We start from the raw sequence: 18,780 nt of genomic DNA, 5'->3' as shown, positions 1-18,780 counted from the left end.
GAAGCCCTTCCTGGCTTCCTCTTGTGTTTTCTTTGGATGGGCCATGACACAGAGCTGGCTCTGGCTCCCAGCACCTGGAAGGCCCTGTTGGGGCTGTCCCATCCCGTTTTTCAGCTTTAGTGGCCCGCGCTTCTGAGTGGACAGAAGTGAGGTATTACCCATTGCACTCTTTGAAGCTGGGCTGGGCAAGCCCTAGGGGTTCTTCCTATGTCCTGTGCAGCCACCCATTTCCCACTGGGCTTAGCAGACTCAGCAAACTCTGGAACTACTCTGTCCAATACAGCACCCACTAGCCTCATGCGACTGTTTAAATAAAGTTAAAAATTCAGTTCTTCAGGGACTTCCCTGGCACTCCACTGGTTAAGAATCTGTGCTTCCACTGCAGGGGGCTTGGGTTCGATCCCTGGTTGGGGAACTAAGATCCCGCAAGCCATGTGGTGTGGCCAAAAAAAATTCAGTTCTTCAGTTACACTAGCCACATTTCCAGTGCTCAATAGCCATGTGTGGCAGTGGCTACTATCGGACAGCACTGCTCTAGACCAGAGGTTGATAAACTATAGTCCATGGACCAATTTGGCTTGCAATCCCTTCTTATATGGCTCTCAAATTAAGAATGGATTTTGTGTTTTTAAAGAATCATTAAATATATATGTATATTTATGTATGTATGTATGTATATATATGGAAGAGACCTATTTTAGGCCCACAAAGCCTAAAATAATTTAGGTTCCTACTTTAGATGGTTTCTTTGATCTTTGTAGCATATCTTATTCTGGAAGTCGAATGCTAAGCTCAAGCTTTCACCTTGTGTCTCCAGGGTAGAGGAGGTGCTCAGTTAGAGTGTGGACCATCAGCCTGCTCCTGGCAGGTCGGTCCAGCTCTCCGCAGGTGGCTAGGAGAATTTCAAATTTATAAGTGGGGATGGGGTCAGGTGGGACCACTTTGTGTGAGAGGTGTGCTCACGCTTGGAAGGAGGCCTCCAGGAGTCCTGCTTTGTGCTCCATGTTCCAGGGAGCACATTTGAGGAGAGACGTACACTCTTCCCCATCCTTTCTCCTAGGTTCACAGCAAGGCCACTCGTACAGACAATCTTTGAAGGGGGAAAAGCAACCTGTTTTGCATACGGCCAGACAGGAAGTGGTAAGACTCATGTGAGTATTCAGGCCTGGCAGAGAGCAAGCCTACCCACAGTGGAATTCTGGGTCTCTGAAAAGGAGGACAATGAGTTTGTTGCAGAAAATCCCCTCAGTGCAGATGCCCCATCTCCAGATGCCTTTGCTGTGCCAGGTTCAAGGAGGGGCCTTAGTAGGTCCAGCCTCCCCTCCCAGCTTTGGTGTGGCCCACTGTGGTGATGGAGCCAGTAGTGCCCTGGCCTAGGCCAAGGGCCCTTTACCACGGTCTTCTGCCCCCTCCCTTTGCAGACGATGGGTGGAGACCTCTGTGGGAAAGCCCAGAACGCATCGAAAGGGATCTATGCGATGGCCTGTAAGTAGTGTGTTCTGCCACAGTGGGGTTGGGCACAGAAGGGCAGGTTGCTTACTTAATCCAGCCTCTCTCCCCACAGCCCGGGACGTCTTCCTCCTGAAGAATCAGCCCCGATACCGGAACCTGGGCCTGGAAGTCTATGTGACATTCTTCGAGATCTATAATGGGAAGGTAGCTGGCAGGGAGCCCTTTGTTTATGCTGTTGGGGCCCCTGAAGTTTCAGAAACCTTGAGGTTGGCTAGAAATTGTAGAAGCCAAACAACCTGTGGGTTGTCAAGCCTCTGGGCCACTTCGCCCAAACGTGTGGGAGCTTTCATCCAATGGTGGAATGGTACCCACGCTCAACAAGTATGGCAGGAATATGCCTCAGGGCCACCTCTCAGATGGGAGGTTTGCCTGTGTGTGCCCTGTCCTCCCTCCACACACCTCCCTCATAACTCTCTTGCCCATTCTCACGCTCGTGTTCTCTCTATAGATGTCTATGTATCTTTCTACCTCTATGCTTTTGCAGAGTCATCTTCCCCAAGTGGGGTCTAGATAATAATAATAGCTAGGGTTGCTTATTAAGATGTTACTAGGTGCTAAGCACTATTCTAAGCACTTTACTTGTCTCAGCTCATCACCACAATCCTACTAGGAAGTATTACTGTCACTGTCACTATTGTACAGATGAGAAACGAGGCTAGGTGGTTAAGTACTTGTCCAGGTTCACATAGCTAGTAAAGTAGCAGGGTCGCATCAAACTGAGGCAGTCTGGTTCAGCTCCCAAGTAGACTGTCCGCTGCTTGTCTGGCATAACCCAGCTCAGCCTCTCCTGCCTTTCCTGCTGCCAGCCCTTGTCTAAGCTGGGACCGGCCCTGAAGGAGGGAGGAGTCAGTGGGGTGCCCGGCGCCTGATGGCCTTGGCCTTGTTCCCCTGCCTGACACAGCTGTTCGACCTGCTCAACAAGAAGGCCAAGCTGCGCGTGCTAGAGGATGGCAAGCAGCAGGTGCAGGTGGTGGGGCTGCAGGAGCACGTGGTGAGCTGTGCTGATGACGTCATCAAGATGATCGACATAGGCAGTGCCTGCAGGTCAGAGTCCCGGCCAGGGGAAGGGGCCACCTTCTAATGCCAGGTCAGGTAACAGACTAGCGCTGAGTCCTTTGCTGTTTCCACGGAGCGCCGCTTTCCCTGACTTGGTGCGGGCTCTGAAGGCCTCTGCCTTAAGTGGTCTCAATGGGGCCGATGACCCAGGACGAGACTTATCAGGGTCGAGTTAAAGTATCTTGAATCTGACCAAGGCAGGCTTTATTCCCCGGCTTTTACCCAAAGGCATGCTTCCTGGCTTCTCTGGGTTTCTCCTTGCTGTTCCCTCCCTCTGTGGTGGGAGACAGGAGCTCTGGATGTGCTCTAGGCTGGAAGTGATGGGGCCACAGCTCCCTTCCTGTATAGAGGTAGGGAAGTGCACTACTAGGGCCCTAGGCGTGGTGCACTGGATGCTGGGCAGCTTATGGAGGCCCAGGGAGAGGGCTGCCCACCCCAGGGCCCTTGAGTTGCAGCAAGTGGTTCATGACAGCCCCTCCTTCCCTGTGTGCCCTTCAGCAGAGGCAACTCATGCTTCCCCATGTCCTATGGGCCCTGGGGTCTGGCCAAGGCCCTCACACAGAATCCAGTACTTTGACTGCAAGGGTAAGCCACTAGGTCCAGAGCTGGAGGGAGGGCAGGACAGAAGTGGGACAGGATGACACAAGACATCTTAGAGTCCTGACCTGTGTCCCTCTGCTACCGGAGAACTGACTGCTTTGGAACCTGGGGTGCCATGGTGGCTGGTGACCCTGGGAGCTCATAGTCCTTCTTTGTCCTCCTTTGCCACAGGACCTCTGGGCAGACATTTGCCAACTCCAGCTCTTCCCGCTCCCACGCCTGTTTCCAGATTCTTCTTCGAGCCAAAGGGAGAGTGCATGGCAAGTTCTCTTTGGTGGATCTGGCAGGGAACGAGCGAGGTGCAGACACTTCCAGTGCTGACCGGCAGACCCGCATGGAGGGCGCAGAAATCAACAAGAGTCTCCTGGCTCTGAAGGTAGTGGAGCCCAGCTGGAGGGGAGGGAGTTGGCCTGGAGGGCTGCTGGGGGAGGGAGGGAGAGAGTGGGCATCTCAAGAGGAGGGAGGGGACCTCAGCTTCCCCTGCTGTGCCCCAGGAGTGCATCAGGGCCCTGGGACAGAACAAAGCTCACACCCCGTTCCGCGAGAGCAAGCTGACACAGGTGCTAAGGGACTCCTTTATCGGGGAGAACTCAAGGACCTGCATGGTGAGTAGGGTCCCTTTGGAGGTGGTGCACTTCTGTCCCTGGGCAAGAGGCTTGGTGCTCTTGGCCACCTGGGTTTCTAGGCTCTAACTTGACTGGGCTTCACCCCCTGCTTTTGGACACCAGGCTCCTCTTTGCCTACCCAAGAGGGGAGGAAAGGGTCTTCTCCCTTTATTGTATGTCCGTGCAGCTCTTGTTTTGGGGAAGGTCATTCCTCCCTTACCTGATGAAAAGGGGGCTGGAGAATTCAGAAGGAGGACCTTTGGGGAAGCAGGAGAGGCAGTCCTCGTCTCTTCTGTGGCTTCCCTCAGGGGTCATTGGCTCCCAGCCTAGGAAATAGAGGGCCACAACTGTGAGTGATTTTTCTGTGTGTGTGTGTGGCCGCGTTGGGTCTTTGTTGCTGTGCACAGGCTTTCTCTAGTTGCAGTGAGCGGGGGCTACTCTTCGTTGTGGTGCGCGGACTTCTCATTGCAGTGGCTTCTCTTGTTGCAGAGCACGGGCTCTAGGCATGCGGGCTTCAGTAGTTGTGGCTCGCAGGCTCTAGAGCGCAGGCTCAGTAGTTGGGGTGCACGGGCTTAGTTGCTCCGCAGCATGTGGGATCTTCCCGGACCAGGGCTCAAACCCATGTCCCCTGCATTGGCAGGCGGATTCTTAACCACTGCGCCACCAGGGAAGTCCCCAGGGACCAATTTTTAAGGCACCTTCGTTTGCAGGGCTCATGGGGCAAGTTGCCTGGCACAGAGTGGTTGCTTAATGGGTTCTGCCCCCAATTCCACGTGGGTATCAGCAGCCTAAAGAACCCCTACTGGCAGCCTCTCCAAGAGCACCCTTACCCTGTGATCCTTGACGTTTAAGTGCCCATTCCCTCTTTTGCAGATCGCCATGATCTCACCAGGCATAAGCTCCTGTGAATATACTTTAAATACACTAAGATATGCAGACAGGTACTAGTACCTACACCAGGTGGGATGGGGAGGGGGTGCAGGATGGGGGAGGGAATGACAGCAATGAGAGCGGGGAGGAAGCTCTGGCGACTCAGTGCCCATTGTCTCCTCTTCTGTGACTCGCTGAATCTGAGGCCTGGGAGTTCATATATGATGCTACAAGGTTTTTTCCGATCCCCTCAGGCTTTGGTGGGGAGCAGTGTGAGTGAGGGACTTCTCCTAGGCCAAAGCAAAGCTGCTAGTCCATCTCCTCGAAGTCTCGCAATCTGAGTGGTGCTGCACACTCGTGAGTGCCAAGGAGGCTGCTGTGGGATCTGAGACCTTCTTCTTTTCTCAGGGTCAAGGAGCTGAGCCCCCACAGTGGGCCCAGTGGGGAGCAGCCAACTCAGATGGAAACAGAAGAGATGGAAGCCAGCTCTGACGGGGCCCTGAGCACAGGCAATGTAAGGGGCAGGGTGGGCCAGGCAAGACAGAAACGTGGCCTCCTGAGATGGGGACTGGGCCACACTGTTGTGTCTCTGCTTTTGCCCCCTTAGTTCTCCAAGGAAGAGGAGGAACTGTCTTCCCAGATGTCCAGCTTCAATGAAGCCATGACTCAGATCAGGGAGCTGGAGGAGAGGGCCATGGAAGAGCTCAAAGAGATTATACAGGTGGAGGGCTAGCCCTGGGCTGGGAGAGACTGGATATCCATCCTAGCATGGGCTCAGCGCCATTCCTTGACTGTGACCTGGGCTTTGCCCCTCCCCGGGTCTTCTGGCTGGGGTGGCAAGAGGCAGCCGTCTACACCAGCATTTCTTAATTCTCCATTTATTTTTTCAGCTGCTCTTCTAGAGCAGCTGATTACCGCACCTCCTTCCCCAGCCTGGCACACATAGGCTTTCCTCCATCATTCTGGCTGGAGCTGGTGTCTCTACCCCATGCTCCTGACTGAGGGTTTGGAGGGTAACCTTGTCTTGTTTGTTCAGTGAATGTTTGGTGAGTACTTTCTATATGCCAGCTCCTGTGCTGAGATCAAGGGCCAAAAACCTGAAGTAAGGATAACAGGCCCGAAATAAGACTTGATCAATCGTGACTCTTCTATTTATAAGCTGATTTCCTTGTGAAAGTCATTGAGTTTCACTGGGCCCCCAGATTCTTCATCCCCAAAATGGGCAAGACAAGATGGTTACATCTGAGGATTAAGTGATATGTTTTTAAAGCACTCAGCCATCCCCAGCATGTAGTCAGCATTTAGTAAGTGGTAGATGCTACCACTGCTGTGATCCCTGCTGTGGAAGAGCAAGTGGGGGAGAGGCCCTAAGAATGGGGCTTTCAGAGTGCAGAGCAGAGGGGAGAGCTCAGGACACTTAGAACTGAGGAGGGAACATGTAGGATAAATGCCTACATGTGTCCTCCCTCCGTGGCACGCTCAGGGTACAAATGTTTGAAAGGACGTGGTACTTTCAGGAAGAATGAGAGGTTCACTCTGGCCAGAGCAAAAGGTGTGAGCAGATGAGGGAAGGAGATCAAGGCTGTGGACAGGTCAGCTGGGACCTGATGCTAAAGGGCCTTAATGGTTCACACCAAAGGCCTGGACTTCGTTATGAGGGCAGTAGATGCCTTTGAAGAGAGCAAAGCAGAGTGGTGACATGGTCACATCAGAGCTTTAGGTACCTTACTATGGCCACAGTATAGAGGCTGGTTTTGGGATGTGGGGCGAGCATGAGTAGAGGCACTTAGGAGTTAAGAGCAGTTAGAAGATTGTTAGAGTTCAAGAGAGATGTTGGTGTCTAGACCAACTATGACCATGGCCATGGTATTGGAATTAGGGCATGAGATTTAAGAACCATTTCGGGGGTGGAATTAGTAGGATTGGGGGACAAGCAGGGTGAAAGAAGTTCTTGCTGAGATTTCTGGCTTGAGCATCAAGACAGATGATAACATTCATTTGATATAAGGCACACGCACAAGTTTGGGGTGGGGAAGAGGATGAATTCAAGCTGAGAATTTCTGGGAGAGGATCAGGAGGCAGGGTATGGGGCATGGCTGGAGGAGTGGGCATTTGCATTGCAGATGGTAGAGCCCTAGGAATGATTTGCTAGATTGGTTTGGTCATTATTGACCTGACAAGGTTCGCGCTGTGTTGTTGCAGGAAGGGCCAGGCTGGCTGGAGCTCTCCGAGATGGCTGAGCAGCCAGACTACGACCTGGAGACCTTTGTGAATAAAGCAGAATGTGCCCTGGCCCAGCAAACCAAGCACTTCTCAGCCCTACAAGGTGGGTGCGGCCAGAGAATGGGGCTTCTGCGGGTGATGGCAGCTCTGCCAGAGGGAATGAGGCCTCTGAGAGACCCACTAACCCCGGGTGCACCACCCTTTCCTTCCAGATGTCCTCAAGGCCTTGCGCCTGGCCATGCAGCTAGAAGAGCAGGCCAGCAAACAAATAAGCAGCAAGAAACGGCCCCATTGACGACTGCAAATAAAGATCTGTTTGGTGTCACACCCAGCCTTTTCCCCTCCCCTTCCCTCCTCAGCGAACTCTGGGCACCTGGTGGGTCTAGTCAAGGTCTGAGCTGGGACAAGCTTTGGTAAATGCCAAGTATGGGGGCATCTGGGCCCAGGGCAGCTGGGGAGGGGTCAGAGTGCATGGGACACGACTTTCCTTTTCCTCACTTGTAGCCATGAAGGGAACAAGGATGGAAAGAGGGAGCTTTTAGTTATCTTATGTGCTGCCCTTCTCTCCAAGAGGGGAAAGCTGTCTGGTGTAGAGTTTTCCCTTGGGCAGCACTCTGCCTGTGTGGACTGGCTGCTGGTGGAGAGCTCCCTGGGGTTGTCCTGGCTCTTGGGAGAGGGAAGGAGCCTTTAGTTCAGCTCTGCTGGCCCTGGCCTGCCTTCCATACCCTTGGTCGGGGCACTAATATGTTTTGTACTTGAAAAAAAGTTTCCAGGACCTCTTCCTTCCCTGCTGTTTTTTGAGGCCCAAGAGGATCCCTGCTGTTTTCTGTTTTATGTATTTATACATTGTGTCTAACAATAAAGAGAAAAAAATCAGCCTGTTGAGTGGTATGTGGGAAGTGCCTGGGATGTGTATGAGCCTTCTGGGACTTAGGACCCTACTGCAACTCTGGGTAGTGCTGATTCTGTACTCTACCCAGGAGACCAAATCTACACCTGCAGTTTCAGTGACATGGTGAAGACTCCAACCTCTGCCTTGTTCAATGCTGACTAGGTCCTAGGACCTCTCCTGGGCACAGGAGCCGTAAGCAGAAAGGAGATGGTGCTCTGTCATTTACAGTCTGCTCAAGGCATGTTAAAAGATTCTGTGGCAACACTGACACGAAAGCACTTGCCTTGCTAGACAGGAAAGGATCTGATGGGTAACACGTTTGATCTTGAAAAATGAGAAGTTTGCCAGGTAGACTGAGGAACCAAACAATAGGGCATGTATGGTTTGGGAACTAGAAGACTCCAGATCCCGTGTCACAGAACATGAATTATCTAAATGGTAATGTGCCACTGAAAGGTTTGTAGCCTGGGAGCCATACAACCAAATGTGTGTTTCAGAAAGGCCTCAGTCCGGGAGACACGGTGGGGCATGGGGCATGTGGGCTACTGCAGAAACTCCAGAGAAGAGTGGGGTCAGATGGACCAGGTTCTAGCCCTCTCAGCCTCAGTTACTTCATTGTAAAGTAGGGGCATTCTCTACCTCATGGTGAGAAAATTACAGGAGTTTCAGGTGCCATTAAATAACCAAATAGAGGGCCTGGATTCAGAAATTCAGCTAAATCAGAAGTTTGACAGAAATGGCACTAACTCTTAAGGCCTTAAAAGCTTCCAGATACCTAACTTCTCCCACATCTGTAAAACAAGGCCACCAATACCCACAATTTTGTGTACAATTTAGTGGGTTTTAGTATACTAAATTGCAAAGATCCAATGCCACCATCCCAGACCTGACCACCTTCCCTAACTGCCCCCCTTTGTGAATTCTTAACTCCCAGTGACCCATTCTCCCCAAGCAGCCAGAAGAATCTTTATAGGTTCTCCCCTGCTTGGAACCCTTTAATACCACAAAGAATAAATTCTAAATGCCCTATCATGGCCTATTAGGCCCCACCTGGTCAGCTCCTCTCTATTGGTCCAGTGAGAATGTAATTTGAGCAGAATGGTTTGGAAGCTAGAGCCCAGCTTCTCAAGCCATAGTGCAGGGTGGGATCCGACCTCTGTGACTGCAGAACCTTAAGTGGGTTGTTTAACCTCTGTGCTCTCTGAAATGGGAATAATGCTTGTACACTATAGAATTACTATGAAAACTGAGTTTTGGAATTCCCTGGTGGTCCAGTGGTTAGGACTCTGCGCTCTCACTGCCAGGGGGCCTGGGTTGGATCCCTGGTTGGGGAATTAAGATCCTGCAAGCTGTGAGGTGTGGCCCAAAAAAAAAGAAAAGAAAACTGAGTTCACACACCAAGCAATAGGTACAATGTCTCACACTTAATAAGTGCTATATAATTACTAGCTATTTAAGCACATAAGAACAAAGATTTTTGTTTTAATACTGTATCCACAGTATCCTGAACATATGACAAGCACACAAAATATTTTGAATGAATGAATGAACGGTTCTCTAGGCACTCACTGTTCTCCAACCACACTGGCCTTTATTTCTTGAATATGCCAGGGCTTTTTAAAAAATAATGAAAATGTGGGCTTCTCTGGTGGCGCAGTGGTTGAGAGTCCGCCTGCCGATGCAGGGGACACAGGTTCGTGCCCCGGTCGGGGAAGATCCCATGTGCAGTGGAATGGCTGGGCCCGTGGGCCATGGCCGCTGGGCCTGCGGGTCCGGAGCCTGTGCTCCGCAGCGGGAGAGGCCACAACAGTGAGAGGCCCGCGTACCACAAAAATAAATAAATTAATTAATTAATTAAAATAATGAAAATGTAATTTTTACATTTATTGAAGTGTAATTCACAGTATGAAATTCACTCTTTTAAAGTGTACAATTTAGTGGGTTTTAGTATACTCATTTAATTGGGCAACCATCATCCCTAATTCCAGAACATTTTTATGACCCAAAAAGAAATCCTGTTGCACGTCAACTATACCTCAATTAAAAAAAAAAAAAAAAATTACCCTCAAGCAGCCACATACACACCCCCATTCATCTCTCCCCGCAGCCCCAGGAAACAACCAATCTATTTTTCCTTCATTATGGATTTGCCTATTCTGGACATTTCATATAAATGGAATCATATAATATGTGGTCTTTTGTGTCTGGCTTCTTCACTTAGCATATGTTTTAAAGAATCATGTTGTAGCATGTATCAATTCACTCCTTTTTATGGCCCAATAATATTCCAATTGCATGGCTATACTTTTTGTTTATCCTTCACTTGATGAATTTGGGGGTTGTTTCCACTTTTTGGCATTATGAACAGACCATTTGTGCTATGAATACTCATGTACAAGTTTTTGTCTGAGCATATGTTTTCAATTCTCTTGTGTATATGCAAGTCCTTTGCCCATTTTTTAAGTTGGATTGTCTTTATTGTTGACTTGTAAGAGCTCTTTATATATTCTAGATACTGGACCCTTATCAAATGTATAATTTGCAAATATTTTCCCTCATACTGTGAGTTGTCTTTTCACTTTCTTGATGGTATCCTTTGAAGCACCACAGCTTTTAAGTTCAATGAAGTCTAACTTACATTTTTGTTGTTGCTTGTGCTTTTGGTGTCATATCTAAGAATCTCATGCCAAATCCAATGCTGTGAAGATTTACTCTAATGTTTTCTTCTAAGAGTTTTATGTTCTTATATTTAGGTCATTGATCCATTTTGAGTTAATTTTTGTAGCTGCTATGAGGTAGGGGTCCAAATTTACTCTTTTGCATGTGGAGATCCAGTTTTTCCAGCATCACTTATTGTAAAGACTATTCTTTCCCCCATTGAATTGTCTTGGCAACCTTGTTGAAAGTCAGTTGATGGCAGAGGCAGGAGGGGATTGAATGAAGGCAGTCGAAAGGTAAAAACTTCCATTTATAAGATAAATAAGTGCTAGGGATGTGATGTACAACATGATAAATATAGTTAATACTGCCGTATGTTATACATGAAAGTTGTTAAGGGAGTCGATCCTAAGAGTTCTCACAGGAAAAAAAATTTTTTCTATTTATCTTATATCTATATGAGATGATGTTCATTAAACTTATTGCGATAATCACTTCATAAGTATATAAATCAAATCATCATGCTGTACAACTGAAGCTTATACAGTGCTATATATCAATTATATCTCAATAAACTGGAAGAAATAATGAAAATAAATTTTTAAAAAAGAAAATGAACATATATGAGTGGGCTGATTTCTGAGACTTTAAATGCTATTCCCTCGGTCTATATGTCTATCCTTATGCCAATACTTCACTGTTGGTTACTGTAGTTTGTAATAAGGTTTTCTTTTTTTTTTTCAGCTGTGCTGCGAGGCTTGTGGGATCTCAGTTCCCTGACCAGGGATTGAACCTGGGCCGTGGTTGTGAAAGCCCGAAATCCCAACCACTAGGCCACCAGGGAACTCCCATAAGTTTTGAAATCAGAAAGTGTGAGTCCTCCAAGTTGGTTCTTTTTCAATATTGTTTTGGCTATTCAGGAACACTGGCAATTCCATGTGAATTTAAGGATCAGCTTTTCCATTTCTGCAAAAAAGGCTGATGGAATTTTGATAGGGATTACATTCACTCTGGGTGGTATTGCCATCCTAATATTGTCTTCCAATCCATGAATGCAAGATGTCTTTCCATTTATTTAGGTCTTTAATTTCTTTCAACAATATTTTATAGTGTACAGCTCTTTCACCTCCTTGGTTAAATTTATTTCCTAGGTATTTTATTCTTTTGGATGCTATTGCAGAAGGAATTATTTTTAAGTTCCTTTTCAGATTGTTCATTGCTGGTGTATAGAAACACAACTGATTTTTGTGTGTTGATCTTTTTTTTAACCTCTTTTTAAAAATTGAAGTACAGTTAATTTACAATGTATTAGTTTCAGGTGTACAGCAGTGATTCAGTTATATATATGTATATATTTTTTTCAGATTCTTTTCCATTATAGATTATTATAAGATATTGAATATAGTTCCCTGTGCTATACAGTAGGTCCTTGTTGTTTATCTATCTTATGTACAGTAGTGTGTATATGTTAATCCCAAACTCCTAATTTATCTCCTCTCCCCCCGCCCCCATTGTGTGTTGATATTGTACCTTGCAACTTTGCTAAATTCATTTATTAACCGTAATAGTTTTTTTGTAGATTCTTTTGAGATTCTTTCTATATAGGATCATGTCATCTGTAAATAGAGAAAGTTTGACTTCTTCCTTTTTAATTAAGATGCCTTTTATCTCTTTTTCTTGCCTAATTTCCCTGGATAAAACACCCAATGTAATTTTGAATAGAAGCGGTGAGAGGGACTTCCCTGGTGCTCCAATGGTAAAGAATCCACCTTCCAGTGCAGGGGATGCCAGTTCGATCCCTGGTTGGGCGACTAAGCCCGCACACCACAACTACTGAACTCACGCACCTCAACGAGAGAGCCCACGTGCCGCAAACTACAGAGCCCATGCACCCTGGAGCCCGCGCACCACAACTAGAGAGAGAAAACCTGCATGCCACAACTAGAGAGAAGCCCACCTACTGCAACTAGAGAGAAGCCCGCGCACCGCAAGGAAGACCTGACACAGCCAAAACAATAAAGACGAAGAAAAAAAAAGTGGTGAGAGTGGATATCCTTGTCTTGTTCCTGATCATTAATTATGATGTTAGCTGTGGCTCCTTTATCAGGTGAAGAAGTTCTAATTTGTTCTAAACACTCTAATTTGTTGAGTGTTTTTAACATGAAGGGATATTGGATTTTGTCAAATGCTTTTTCTGTGTTTTGAGGTGATCATGTGTTTTTTCCCCTTTATTATTAATAAGGTATATTACGTTGATTGATTTTCAGATGTTAAACCAACCTTGAAAACCTAAGATAAATTCCACTTGCTCGTGCTGTACAGCCTTCACTTCCTGCTTGTGCAGAGCTTCAAGGTCAGCCATATATCACCGATATTAGGGCCTTTGCAGGTTTGCAGGTCTTTACTGGGCATGTACTCAGTCCTGCATACACACATGACCGTCTAGATTTTCTAGATTCCCAGGAAAATGTGGGAATTTTAAAAACTCCCATATTCTCCTATTTCTCCTTTTTTAAAAATATTTTTTTATTATTATTTTTTATCAGCCTCTTGTCAGCCCCAACTCATAACCCTGCCTCAGGCAGTTGTGTTGCCCCTGACTTTTTTTTCTTATAAACACCAGGGGTAGGGCTGTTCACAGAGTGAGATTTGAGTGAGATCAAATAAAGACAAGCCCTAAGAATGGAGCTTTTCAGCCAGCTGCCAGACAGGTCAAATAGTGATAGTTCTTTGGGGATGGGGTTTTTGGGGAGCTCCAGACCCATCTGCCCCCTCCACCTGCTGTTAGGCTGCCGCTTTTCACAAGTACCTTAGCCAGAAGGCTACTACTGGTTTTCAAAGCTAATGTGGAGCTAGGAGAAGGGGAGGGGATTAGGGCAAATTAAAAAGCAATAAAGATCACTGAACAAAGTTTTAGCTGTTGTTCTTGAATAAATGCTCCTTGGATTGTTGTAAGTCTTTAGTTAATTTCAGAGTTCTGGAAAAGTTGATTTTGACGATTTTTGCCAGTGTTCTCGTTGCTTTATTGGAGGAGTGGTTTTTCAAAGATCCTTACTCCACCATTCCAGAAGTGCACACCCTTCTCAGGGCTTTTCACACTTGATGTTCCTTCAGACTGGAATCATCAGCTCTTCAAAATGTTCCTTTTTTCTTTCAGGTCTCAGTTTACCCCAGGTATCTTGTCACCCCAGAGAAGCAATCTAAGAGCATCTTAACTCAAGTTTGCCCTAAGACAGCACATTATTTCCTTCATAGCATTTATTACAGTCTAAATATCTTCTCTTCTCCAGTAGAGTTTATGCTTCAAGTAAGTTTTTTTTTGGCCACGCTGCGCAGGCAGTTCCCCAATTGGAGTTTGAACCCAGACCATGCAGTGAAAGCCCAGAATCCTAAACACTAGGCCACCAGGGAACTCCCCAAGTAAGTCTTTCATTGTAAAGATCCTCCAGGGCCTAATGCCAATTATTGTTCTTAATTTCTAGTGGCAGTAGTCTGCAGATATACGTGCCTTTAACCAGCAGCATTCTGTAACCCAGGTGTCAGGCACAAGAGGTTGGACCAATCCCAGGTTTAAGGACTTACAGGGTGAGGAGCTGGTGAAAGCTTACGGTTGAGGGAGGTAAAGATGCTCATGTGTAGGCACAAAAAAAAAATGCCAAGGGTATTATTAGAGGGAGAGACAGTGAGTCAGGACACAAAATCTTCCAGGCACAAATTGGTGAGAACTAGAATTTACAGGTAAGTTCAATAAAGAGGAGCAGTGACTATTGTAGTCTTAGCTTCAAAGTTTGGTTTTTAGGGAGGATAGAGTAAGAATGGTCTGAAATTGGCAATGAAGACCATGGAGCACACCTGTCTCCCATCTAGAGAACAGCATAGTCATCCTCCACTTGAGAAGGCTGACAAGAAAAGAGAGAAAATCCCGAAAGAAGCAGATTTATGGTAAAAGGAAACATTCAGAGAAGAGGGTGAAGATATACAGGATTTTTCTGATGAACACAGGACACAGAAGATTTTTAGAAAATGAAGAATGGTGGGAGATGGGTTTAAAAACGATAATATAATACCTAGGTCAGGATTAGAGCATGGGTGATAGGTATAATCTGGGAGATGATTTTTTTAAGGTGACTAATGAAAATAAGGACAAAGCCATAAGACAATTAATGTTAATGGTCTCAAAGCACATGGAGTGATGGCCTGGCTAGGAGGACAGCAGAAGAGAGGATCTCTCCAGGATCACACAGCATCATAGAGCCCCTGTTTGACTTCTGCTAAAGCAAGAGTAGAGACTTGGAGGGCATGGTGTGGGACACAGAGAACTGTCTTGCTCTGATTTCAAGAACTCCAGAGTCCATCTTGAATATTGCCCCAACAGATTCAGATGCATTTATTAGTTTACCTTTCAAGTACATTAAAAAAAAAAGGCTCGAGTTCAGGGTTTTGGGGCATGAGCCTTCCATCTTGCATGGCCCTGCAAGAAACCTTTCTCTGCTCCAAACTCCAACGTTTTGGAATTGTTTGGCTTCACTGTGCGTTGGGCGCAGCAATTTGTGTTTGGTTACATCTCTGCTAAAAGAAGACAAAGTACGGACCACAGTGTCTCATGATCTGCAGATGCAGACCACGGTGGCGGCTACAACCCAGAAAAATACTCAGCTCATTTACAGCGCCTCCATGTGAGCAATATGCCACCTACGTCTGCAAGATGTCGAGGTTGTTGAACACCCCAGGTAGCTATAGATTCCACTGCCTCGAATGGGGGACCCCAGGACCGGCTGTTTCCTGCACTACATCCACCCTTACCAGACCAGTGAGTACCTGAAGGCCTTGGTAGCTGTGGGGGAGATTTGCCAAGACTATGACAGTTTTTTGGTGGAATGCTGTGGAAAATTGGAATTCAAAAATCCCACTGTTGGGCTTCCCTGGTGGCGCAGTGGCTGGGAGTCCGCCTGCCGATGCAGGGGACACGAGTTCGTGCCCTGGTCTGGGAAGATCCCACATGCCGCGGAGCGGCTGGGCGTGTGAGCCATGGCCGCTGAGCCTGCGCGTCCGGAGCCTGTGCTCCGCAATGGGAGAGGCCACAAGAGTGAGAGGCCCGTGTACTGCAAAAAAAAAAAAAAAAATCCCACTCTTTCTATCATATTGAGGTCATCCACAACGCGGAAGAAAGTGGCTCCTAATATAACTTCCCACAGTGCCTCTAAATTACATATAGACTTTGGGTGAATTGGATCTGGGTAAGGCTTTGCCTTTATGTGGAAGTTTGATGTTTTCTCTGCTTTTCTGGCATGGTGTTTTGAAAAGTAATTTACTTTCTAGTAATTTCAAACGTACAGACAACTTTACATACATAAAATAAGTCTAATAACTTGATTAAATATATTCCTAAATATTAATGTTGACATTATTTTAAATGGAATTTTTTGTTTTTTCTGTTTTTTTTTAATTAATTTATTTTTAGCTGTGTTGGGTCTTCGTTGCTGCGCGCGGGCTTTCTCTAGTTGCAGCGAGCAGGCGCTACTCTTCCCTGCAGTACACGGGCTTCTCACTGCGGTCGCTTCTCTTGTTGCGGAGCACAGGCTCTAGGCACGTGGGCTTCAGTAGTTGTGGCTCGCGGGCTCTAGAGCGCAGGGTCAGTAGTTGCGGTGCACAGGCTTAGTTGCTCCGTGGCATGTGGGATCTTCCCTGACCAGGGCTCGAACCTGTGTCCCCTTTATTGGCAGGCAGATTCTTAACCACTGTGCCACCAGGTAAGTCCTAAAGTGGAATTGTTTTCATAAATTCTTTTTCAGATTATTTATTGCTAGTGTATATATATGACAGATTTTTGTGAATTGATATTTTGTCCTATAACTGCTAAATTAGTTGACTAGCTCAAATAATTTTTTGTTGTTATAGGAAGTTTTATAAGATGAAGTTTTATAAGATGATGTGATCTGTGAATAAACACAGTTTTAATTTTTCCATTCACACATGGATGTCTTTTCTTTCTTTCCTCAAGACTCTGGGTAGAACTTCCAGTACACTGTTGAATAACTGTGGTGAAGGCCTGCTTCCTGGCCTTCTTCCTGATTTCAGGAGTAAATCTTTCAGTCTTTAACACTGAGCCAGATGTTTGCTGTGGCTTTGTAAACTACTCTTTTCCATATTGAATAAATTTCCTTTTATTCCTACTTTGAGTGTTCATATTATGAAATAGCACTGAGTTTTTTTTTTTTTGTTTTTGTTTTTTTTTTTTTTTTTTTAGCGGCACTTGGGCCTCTCCCTGTTGTGGCCTCTCCCGTTGCGGAGCACAGGCTCCGGACGCGCAAGTTCAGCGGCCATGGCTCACGGGCCTAGCCACTCCGCGGCATGTGGGATCTTCCCGGACCGGGGCACGAACCCGTGTCTCCTGCATCGGCAGGCGGACTTTCAACCACTGTGCCACCAGGGAAGCCCTAGCACTGGGTTTTGATTATAGCTTTTTCTGCAGTAACAACAACAAAATGCTCATGTGAAACAGACTAGCTAATGGGGTGGACCACTGGGTTAGGTGGATAGAGGACTGAGACCATGGTGGGTGGGGGTGGGAATTATCAGTCCCATTCTCTTCCAAGCTTCAGACTCATCTTTCCAACTACTTTAAATACAAAGATTAGCACCTATATGTCCCACAGGCAATTCAAACTTATCCTAAGATTGAACTTTCCAGAAACCTGCCTCTCCTGTGTTCTCTATTAATGGTGGTGTCACCCCACCATTAATGTGTTTTCCCAGGGAAGAAACCTCATGTCACCCTTCTCTCATCCTCTTAATCCAGTCTATCACAAAATCCCATCACCAAACAAATGCCCCCTGAATCCACCTCCTCCTTTTTGTTTTTTTTGGGTTTTTTGGTTTGGTTTGTTTTTTTGGCCACACCAAGTGGCATACAGGATCTTAGCTCCCCGACTAGGGATCAAACCCTGCCCCCTTCAATGGAAGCACAGAGTCTTAACCACTGGACCGCCAGGGAAGTCCCCCCTTTCTCCTTTTTATGTCCAATGCAATTCCCTTTTCTTTTTCTTGTGCCAAGGGGCTGGGGATGGAGAGATGAATGACATATGTGCACTAATTCTTAAGACCTCAGTCTACTGGGAAAACCCATTGAATACAATGTTAGTAGAACAATAATTTACTCAAATATTTGAGTACCATTCAAATATTTATTGAGTACTTATTAAATGCCAGGCATTATTCTAGGTGTTGGAAATACAGTAGTGAACAACACAGTTCCTACTCTAATGCATATTATATTTTAGTGGGAAGACAGATAATGAGCATGTAAAAACAATGTTAGTATTGAGTGGGTAGAGAAAAAGGAGTGTTGCTATTTAGAGAGCGGGCGCAGGGACTTCCCTGGTGGCACAGTGGTTAAGAATCCGCTTGCCAATGCAGGGGACAAGGGTTTGAGCCCTGATCCGGGAAGATTCCACATGCCGCGGAGCAACTAAGCCCGTGCGCCACAACTACTGAGCCTGCGCTCTAGAGCCAGCCCGTGCTCCGCAACAAGAGAAGCTACCGCAATGAGAAGCCAGCACGCCACAACAAGGAGTAGCCCCCGCTCACCGCAACTAAAGCCCGCGTGCAGCAAGGGAGACCCAACACAGCCAAAAATAAATTTAAAAAAAACCTGAGTGGTGACACAGACCCTACAGCCCACAAAGGCTACAGTATTAACTTACCTTTTACAAGAAAAGTTTGCTGTATGCGCTCTCCCTAGGTTCCGTTCATTCTGGTAGCTTTGGTTACCATTTATACGCCAACGATTCCCAAAGTAACACCTTCTGTCCAGATCCCTTCTCTATGGATGGACCAGACATGACCATCCATCTGCCTGTCATTCCCACGTGCGGGAGTCACCAAGAGCTCAAAATGCACACGTCCAGACCAGCTCCTACCTCAGCCTACCCATTCTCACTAAGTGGCACCAACAGTCATCCAACTGGTCACGTGAGGAATTCGGAATCCTTGACACACCTCCCGCCCCCTAAACCAAACCCTTCAAAACAAAACCCAAGTCCCCCTCTCGTTTCCACCTCTACTGCCTTCCGCCCTTCTCCAACGCACTCACAGCTCTCATCCAGGACTACAGCAGTAGCTTCTAAAACGGGTCTTTATAAGGCGTAAATAAAACCGGGCAAGCCCCGCCCGAATTGTGCCCTGGGTCTCTCAACCTCCCCCCGAGGCGCGCACACGGCCGGGTTCTGCTGCACCCCAGCCTGACCCTCGGCCGGGCTGCAGCGCCCTCACGACACTCTCAGATCCAAGACCTCGGCGCCCCGCCCTCCGACCCAAGGCCGCTCTCTGCGGCGCCCGGAAGATACGTCAAGAGGCGGGGCTACA

The 18,780-nt window shown here is 47.0% G+C and overlaps 1 protein-coding gene and 1 long non-coding RNA gene across 3 annotated transcripts in view; one reads left to right on the top strand and one right to left on the bottom strand.

Annotated features, from left to right (window-relative positions):
- KIF2C (kinesin family member 2C) overlaps positions 1-7,742 on the top strand; it is an 18,307-nt gene extending 10,565 nt beyond the window's left edge. For both annotated transcript variants that reach the window (XM_004328294.4, XM_004328293.4), the window contains 11 exons: positions 1,061-1,151; positions 1,422-1,485; positions 1,565-1,656; positions 2,414-2,556; positions 3,340-3,544; positions 3,663-3,773; positions 4,647-4,714; positions 5,052-5,157; positions 5,251-5,364; positions 6,846-6,969; positions 7,079-7,742. In XM_004328294.4, the coding sequence (XP_004328342.2) occupies positions 1,061-1,151; positions 1,422-1,485; positions 1,565-1,656; positions 2,414-2,556; positions 3,340-3,544; positions 3,663-3,773; positions 4,647-4,714; positions 5,052-5,157; positions 5,251-5,364; positions 6,846-6,969; positions 7,079-7,161 (1,201 nt within the window). In that variant the 3' untranslated portion in view covers positions 7,162-7,742. The remainder of the gene's footprint in view (positions 1-1,060; positions 1,152-1,421; positions 1,486-1,564; positions 1,657-2,413; positions 2,557-3,339; positions 3,545-3,662; positions 3,774-4,646; positions 4,715-5,051; positions 5,158-5,250; positions 5,365-6,845; positions 6,970-7,078) is intronic.
- On the bottom strand, positions 3,463-18,780 carry LOC109550390 (uncharacterized). Its single transcript, XR_002176888.3, has 3 exons — positions 18,120-18,780; positions 3,994-4,099; positions 3,463-3,589 (listed from the first exon to the last, which is right to left on the bottom strand). It is a non-coding gene; the product is annotated as an uncharacterized lncRNA (long non-coding RNA).

The sequence above is a fragment of the Tursiops truncatus genome, chromosome 1 (assembly GCF_011762595.2).
Source record: "Tursiops truncatus isolate mTurTru1 chromosome 1, mTurTru1.mat.Y, whole genome shotgun sequence".
NCBI classification, from domain to species: Eukaryota; Metazoa; Chordata; class Mammalia; order Artiodactyla; family Delphinidae; genus Tursiops; species Tursiops truncatus.
The sequence above is the reverse complement of the archived record's forward strand: the minus strand, read 5'-3'. Positions and strand labels throughout refer to the sequence as shown.